This window comes from Rhineura floridana, chromosome 11 (assembly GCF_030035675.1).
Source record: "Rhineura floridana isolate rRhiFlo1 chromosome 11, rRhiFlo1.hap2, whole genome shotgun sequence".
Taxonomy (NCBI): Eukaryota; Metazoa; Chordata; class Lepidosauria; order Squamata; family Rhineuridae; genus Rhineura; species Rhineura floridana.
The window spans coordinates 67,051,463-67,059,733 of record NC_084490.1 but is presented as its reverse complement, the minus strand read 5'-3'; the positions used below and the strand labels follow the sequence as shown (position 1 = coordinate 67,059,733).

Below are 8,271 nucleotides of genomic sequence, written 5' to 3'. Positions count from 1 at the left end.
AATCTGTAAAGAAGTTTGGAGCAGCCACGTTAAAAGACAGGGGCAGGGCATTCCAAGCAGGGGGTTGCCAACCCTGCTTGGATATGGATATCTTTGCAGAGGATTTCTAGTCAAGCTTTACCAACAGCACAATCCAAAATGTATCTATTCAGAAGTAAATCCTGTTGAATTCTATGGGGTTTAGTCCCTTGGTAAGTGTGTTTAGAATTGCAGCCCTCAGAGGCATCCATTTTTACTTCTGAGTGCTCCTATCTAACATCTCCACAACATTAGATTCCTTTCTTCCTGCAGTGGCCTTCTGGTGAGTGGCCTGGCCTGAGGGCACTTAAACCCTTCTTGCCAGAAGCAGGTAGGGAGGTGAAATGTTCTCTACCCAGGCTTCCTAAGCAGGTGAGAAGGAGTGATTCCATCACGTCAGCTGGCCCTAGGAACACCATCTTTTAGCTAAGATTTCTATCTCAATTTCCAATCAGAGAAATGTTTTTTTTCTACTGGGCCAAATTCAAGGTGTTAGTGCTAGCATATAAAATCCTAAATGGCTTGGGACCAAAGTATCCAAGAGCACCTTTCCCAGTATCAACCACCTTGGACCCTACAATTGGCAGGCTAGGCCTTATTGGTGGTATTGCCACGAAGTACTGCCCAATTGGCACTGACCCATGACAAGGCCTTTTCAGTGGTGGCTCCCCATCTGTGGACTACCCTCCCCAGTGAGGTGCGTCTTTCTCCATTGCTATTGACTTTCAGAAATAATTTGAAAACATTCCTGTTTACCCATGCATTTGATGGCTGAAGAGTATTGTTCCTAACAACCCAAAAACCACTTATGAAAGAATGCTTTTAACTGTGTTTTAGAATGTTCTAGTATTTTTTTTGTTAAATTGTTTTGTTTATGTTTGCCACCCTGGGCTCCTTCAGGAGGAAGGGTGGGATATAAATTCAATAAATACAACAACAGTATTAAATGCTCAGGATGTATTTCTCAAAATGGTAAGCTTATGGAAGCAAGTAATATAAACATCAAGGTTAAATCAGTAACTGGAATCCATATTTTAATTCTAAAAACTTTAGCCTATTATATACACACACATGCACAATGATTTTCACAGTCAGCCTTTCAAACAAGGGTTTGGCTTTCTTTCCACTTCTCAGGGAACAACAGTTGTTGCTTTCCTTAGAGTGAGGTAACCCGTAACAACATCAGAAGGAAGCATCCGAATGTAGGCAAATTCCTCAATAGTACTAAATCTCAGTTTGCTTTGTGGATCAGTATAGTTTGCCTAAGAAAAGAACACACAAACAAACATCTGAGTGGAAAAGTCTGAAAACACATACTTTTAAAATCTGTGAAAATTAACATTTTAGAAATATATCTAAAAGAAAGAACTATTTAACTGCAAGGGATATATAAGCTACACCATAGTGACCAGCCATTTCCCTTTCTTTTGCTCTTCATGCCATGTTTTGTGCTTGTGAAGTTGCAACAAATGTGGCCTGGGGCCAGAATGCTGGATTAGATGGACCTTTGGCCTAATTCATTACTACTATATTTCCACCAAAAGCTAAAGAAACATATAATGCTATTAGTTATTATCATCATCATCATCATCATTATTTATACCCCGCCCTTTTTCCAAACTGGAACTCAAGGCGGCTTCCAGATAAAAGTAAGTACATATCATTAAGAACATATAAACATATAAAAATCAGCATTAAAACAGAATTAAACTATTAAGATGTTAAAACCAATTAGATATACACTTAAAATACTGCAACCCAGTTTAAGAGCATACAAGTAAAACAATAAGATACAGCACCCTCTTCAATCACTACCCTTAAAGCCTTCAGTTCCAAAGGCCTGCCGGAAGAAAAAAGTCTTTAGCTGTCGGTGGAAGGACTGCACAGAGGAGGCCATTCTTGCCTCCCTAGGGAGGGAGTTCCAGGGCCTAGGGGCAGCCACCGAAAAGGCCCTGTCTCGTGTCCCCACCAGTCACACTTTTGAAGGTGTTGGGATTGCGAGAAGGGTCTCTCCTGAAGATCTCAGGGCCCGGGCAGGTTCATATAGGGAGATACGGTCTGACAGATAGCCTGGACCTAAGCCGTATAGGGCTTTATAGGTCATAACCAGCACTTTGAACTGTGTCCGGAAACAGACTGGCAGCCAGTGGAGCTGTTGCAGCAGGGGAGTTGTATGATCCCTGTAACCAGCCCAAGTTAACGTTCTGGCTGCAGCTCATTGCACCAACTGAAGTTTCCGAAAAGTCTTCAGAGGCAGCCCCACGTAGAGCGCGTTACAGTCTAAGCAGGATGTAACTAAGGCATGTGTCACCGTGGCCAGATCAGACGACTCCAGGAACGGGCACAGTTGGGGCACTAGTCTTAACTATGCAAAAGCACTCCTGGCCACCGCAGAAACCTGGGCCTCCAGGTTTAAGGCTGAGTCCAGGAGCACACCCAAACTGCGAACCTGCGTCTTCAGGGGGAGTGTAACCCCATCCAGCACAGGCTGAATCCCTATTCCCTGATCCGCCTTTCTAGGAGCACCTCTGTCTTGTCTGGATTAAGCTTCAGCTTGTTCACCCTCATCCAGTCCACCACTGCTGTCAGACACTGGTTTAGAACCGAGACAGTTTCCTTGGAATTAGGTGGAAAGGAGAAACAGAGTTGGGTGTCATCTGCATACTGATGGCACCGAACCCCAAACCTCGGGACAACCTCTCCCAGCGGTTTCATGTAGATATTAAATAGCATGGGGGACAAAACTGAACCCTGAGAGACCCCACAGGCCAACAGCCAGGGGGTCGAACAGGAATCCCCCAGCACCACCTTCTGGGTTCGCCCCTCCACGAAGGAATGGACCCATCGTAAAATGGTGCCCCCAAGTCCCATCCCAGCAAGGTGACCCAGAAGGATACCATGGTTGATGGTATCGAAAGCCGCTGAGAGGTCCAACAGAACCAACAGGGACACACTCCCCCTGTTGAGTTCTCTGCGTAGGTCATCCACCAAGGCGACCAAAGCCGTCTCCATCCCATAACCAGGCCTGAAACCAGACTGAAATGGGTCCAGATAATCCATTTCATCCAGGAATCCCTGGAGCTGGGAGGCCACCACATGCTCTATTACCTTGCCCAGAAATGGAATACTAGACACTGGCCAATAATTATCCATAATAGAGGGGTCCAGGGAGGGCTTTTTCAGCAAAGGCCTTACAACTGCCTCCTTTAGGCACATTGGAACTCTGCCTTGTTGTAGGGAGGCACTGACCACTCCCTTCACCCACTCGGCCAGGCCCCCTCTCTAATAAGCCAGGAAGGGCAAGGGTCTAGCAGACATGTGGTAGGCCTCACCTCTCCAAGGATCCTGTCCACATCCTCGGGTTGTACAAGTTGAAAAGAATCCATTATTATTGGACAGGCAGGAGCCAAAGTTACATCCACTGAGTCTGTATCAACTATAGCATCCAAGTCGGAATGAATCTGAATGATTTTATCTGCAAAGTGCAGTGCAAATTCTTGACATTGGGCTGTTGAGTGGTCTATATTACCCTCTCAGGGGCCAGAATGTAAAAGACCCCTGACCACTCAAAACAGCTCCGCTGGTCAGCTCCCCGCAGACACAATGGTGATTGAAAAGAGTAATTTCTTTGCTGCCCGCACTGCCACAGAGTAGGCCTTCAAATAGGCTCTAGCCCGTGTTCGGTCAGACTTGCTCCGAGTCTTCTGCCAACATCGCTCTAGTCTCCGTCTCATTTGTTTCATCACCATCAGCTCCCTGGTAAACCAGGGGGCTGGTTTGGCTCCATTCCGTGAGAGGGGACACTTAGGAGCGATCATGTCCACCGCATTGGCCATTTCCCCATTCCAGAGGTCAGCTAGAGCTTCAACAGAATCGCCTGCCGAGGTGACAGGAAAACCCCCAAGAGCTCTCAGGAAACCATCCGGATCCATCAGCCTCCTCGGGTGAACCATCCTAATCGTTCCCCCACCCCTGCAGAGGTTTTGAGTCCCAGTGAGTCTAAACCCAACCAGGTAGTGATCTGTCCATGACAACGGAACTACAGAAAGTTCCTCCACACCAAGATCACCATCATCCCATCCAGCACAGAACACAAGGTCCAGAGTGTGGCCAGCAGCATGAGTGGAACCAGATACTACTTGGGACAGACCCATGGTTGTCATGGAGGCCATGAAATCCTGAGCCACTCCCGCCAGAGCTGTCTGGGCATGGATGTTGAAGTCCCCCAGTACAACAAACCTAGGTGACTCCAACACCTAGTTTAACCTAAATGCAAGTCTGTGTTCTCTTCTGATAGATAGATTCTGAGAATAACAATAAATAACACACAAACAGGGATGATCTTTAATTTATGACTATGTAAGTGTATGTTGTGATTGCTACAGTTAGGTTACCCTAACAAATGAATGGGTAATCCTTAATTTTTGAAATATTCAGAACTAGTGCTAACGTTTTGCATCTACAGGTTTACGTCTGGAATGCTCCTGATGAATACATATACAGGACAAAGCTTCATGTGTCATTTATTTATTTATTACATTTATATACTGCCCCATAGCTGAAGCTCTCTGGGTGGTTTACAGCAATTAAAAACGGTAAAAACAAATATACAAATTTTAAAACAAAAAACAATTTAAAAACAATTTAAAAACACATGCTAAAATGCCTGGGGGAAGAGGAAAGTCTTGACCTGATGCCGAAAAGATAACAGCGTTGGTGCCAAGTGCACCTCATCAGGAACATCATTCCATAATTTGGGGGCCACCACTGAGAAGACCCTCTCCCTTGTTGCCAGCCTCCCAGCTTCCCTCGGAGTAGGCACCCAGAGGAGGGCCTTGGATGTTGAGCGTAGTTGTTGAGTCTCAGCTCTCCCAGAAGGGACAGGAAGGAGGGAGGCATGAGTTTCAGGCGCCTCCGCTGCCAGGAGACACAGGAGACTTGGAGTTGTTGAGTCTGAGCGAGACCTTGGGGAGGGAAGTGAGCCTGAATTCCAGTCAGTTCCCACAGAAGACACAATTTCCAAGGAGGAGAGCGTGCCGCCCCCAGTTGCTGCTGAGGACGTTGGGGGAAGCTCCAGCAAAAGTGCCAACTCCTCCCTTACCAAGCAGTTCCCAGGATGCCACCAGCGTGACACAGCCCCCTGACCTCGAATCCGTTACTCAGGAGCAGGTGTCTTCTGATGAGCCGTTAGAGACACACACCCCCATCACCTTGCTCCCGCCGCCACAAGAAATGGACAGGGCAGAGACAGGACTTGCGAAGGAGTCAGAGATTACGATCGAAAATGTTCCCTACTTAAGCTTGCCGCTTACAGTGGGGAGCTGCTGTGTCAACTTCCTTCATACGACGCAGAGCATGTATAGAGTGTAGTTACGGATTTTAGTGAGTTAGTGCAGGATTTTCTATGAAGCGCAATGCCTTTGATGTATCCATTACTTTAATAAAATGAGATTTAATTGCACCCGCATCTCAGCCTCATAGTTCTGGCTCTGGATGGGACAGTAGTGTACGGGTGGGTTCATGTCGGGAGAGGCAGTCAATCAGGTATCGTGGTCCCAAGCCGTGTAAGGCTTTATAGGTTAAAACCAGCACCTTGAATCGTGCTCGGAAACATACAGGCAGCCAATGCAAGCGGGCCAGAATCGGTTTCATATGTTCGAACCGTCTGGTCCCTGTTACCAATCTGGCCGCTGCATTTTGCACAAGCTGCAGCTTCTGAACAGTCTTCAAAGGCAGCCCCACGTAGAGCACATTGCAGTAATCTAACTTGGAGGTTACCAGAGCATGGACAACTGAAGCCAGGTTATCCCTGTCCAGATAGGGACGTAGCTGGGCCACCAACCGAAGTTGGTAGAAGGCACTCCATGCCACCGAGGCTACCTGAGCCTCAAGTGACAGAGATTGTTCTAGGAGAACCCCCAAGCTACAAACCTGCTCCTTCAAGGGGAGTGCAACCCCATCCAGGACAGGTTGGACATCCACTATTCAGTCAGAAGAGCCACCCACTAGCAGCATCTCAGTCTTGTCTGGATTGAGCCTCAGTTTATTAGCCCTCATCCAGTCCATTGTCGCAGCCAGGCACTGGTTCAGCACATTGACAGCCTCACCTGAAGAAGATGAAAAGGAGAAATAGAGCTGCATGTCATCAGCATACTGACGGCAACGCACTCCAAAGCTCCGGATGACCGCACCCAATGGTTTCATGTAGATGTTGAACAGCATGGGGGACAGAACTGACCCCTGCGGAACCCCATTCTGGAGAGTCCAGGATGCCGAGCAATGTTCCCCAAGCACCACCTTCTGGAGGCGACCTGTCAAGTAGGAGCGGAACCACTGCAATGCAGTCCCTCCCACTCCCAACTGAGCCAGTCTTCCCAGAAGGATACCATGGTCGATGGTATTGAAAGCTGCTGAGAGATCAAGGAGAATCAACAGAGTCACATTCCCCTGTCTCTCTTCCGACAGAGGTCATCATTCAGGGCGACCAAGGCTGTTTCCATGCCAAAACCAGGCCTGAAACTTAACTGAAATGGATCCAGATAATCAGTCTCATCCAAGAGTGTCTGGAGCTGGCCTGCCACCACTTGTTCAAGGACCTTGTCCAGGAATGGAACATTTGCCACCGGCCTATAGTTATTAAGATTTTCTGGGTCCAGGGAGGGTCTCTTCAGGAGTGGTCTCACTACTGCCTCTTTCAGGCAGCCAGGGACAACCCCTTCTCGCAGAGAGGCATTAATCACTTCCCTGGCCCAGCCGGCTGTTCCATCCCTGCTAGCTTTTATTAGCCAAGAAGGGCACGGATCCAGCACAGAAGTGGTTGCATGAACCTGTCCAAGCACTTTGTCAACGTCCTCAAGCTGTACCAACTGAAACTCATCCAAGAAATCGGGACAAGGCTGTGCTCTGGATACCCCGCTTGATTCACCTGCTATAACACTGGAGTCTAAGTCCTGGCGGATGCTAAAGATTTTATCCTGGAAGTGCTTAGCAAATTCATTACAGCAGGCCTCAGATGGTTCTACCATGTCCCTGGGGCCAGAGTGTAATAGCCCCCGGACAATTCTGAAGAGCTCCGCGGGGCAGCACATTGATGATTTGATAGTGGCAGCAAAATATTGTTTTTTGCTGCCTTCACAGCTCCTAAATACAGCTTACCATAGGCACTTACCAGTGTGCAACTGCATCCACCAGGAGTTTGTCTCCATCTGCACTCAAGCCATCTCCTATATTGTTTCATTGCTCTCAGCTCTGGGGTATACCATGGAGCCATACAAGCTCTACACGTTGACTTACCTTGCTCACAGCTGGATTCCTGAATAAATCTACTTTGTGGGATTGTCTAAAAACATCATTTAGCATGTCCCAGCAAACTATCCTCATGACCATTTCCACCTCATAGATGAAACAACAAGTTCTCTGCAATTCATATGCTTCATTCTAGGAGATAAGCCACTGAGGCATTGCTATATACCAGCAATAACTGCACAGTTAGACTGTTAAATAAATTACATTGGAAATTATAAAATTATTTCCCAAATTATACAATAAATTAAATAAAACATTGTATTATAAGTCTTACTTATATTTCTGTAAGCTTAGGTTGAAGACCATAGACACAGCTGAATTATATATAGTTGTATTTGTTGCTATAGAAATAGAGCTGGTTTGTCTTCAAGAAGAGGCAGATGTTTGAGCACTTGATATTTTTTTTTTTAGCGCTGAATGAAATTTCTGTTGCATTAATATGGCCAGGGGCTCATTTTCTAAATTTCAAGAGAAGTCTAAAAAGTGCAAATGCAGCCCCTTAAGGGAAATGATGGCCTTGAGGTTTATCTTAATACGATGGCTACACAATTAAAATATATATATATATGCAGAGGCAAAAACAATAAATCGCATGATCTACCCATTCCTGCTTATGGAACAGCTTTCTATATAGGAAGCCTAGTGAACTGTCCCTCCCCTGCTGCCCCAGTTGGGCTGGGCCCGTTGCAACAGACCCTGCTTTTTTCGTGCAGTCCTTTATTTTATTGTATTTATTTTTTTAAAGTCTATCCTGCCTTACATCCCAACAGGCTTCCAAGGTAGCTTACACATAGGAATAATTACATATTTGTCCCCCATTTACCCATGTCTACCTTTATTCTGTTGAACTCTGCACTGTGCTAGATTCTAGTCCACTGTAGGGTCCTCAGTGTCTCCTCCTCACCCCTCCTTCCCTCAGCCATGAAAAAAGCCAGAAGCAGCTCACCC

General features: G+C 46.5%; 1 protein-coding gene across 1 annotated transcript in view; it reads right to left on the bottom strand.

Annotated features, from left to right (window-relative positions):
* Window positions 1-1,026: 1,026 nt before the first annotated feature.
* INO80C (INO80 complex subunit C) overlaps window positions 1,027-8,271 on the bottom strand; it is a 44,202-nt gene continuing 36,957 nt past the window's right edge. The window contains exon 5 of the mRNA XM_061590089.1: window positions 1,027-1,280. Within this exon, the coding sequence (XP_061446073.1) occupies window positions 1,149-1,280 (132 nt within the window). The 3' untranslated portion in view covers window positions 1,027-1,148. The remainder of the gene's footprint in view (window positions 1,281-8,271) is intronic.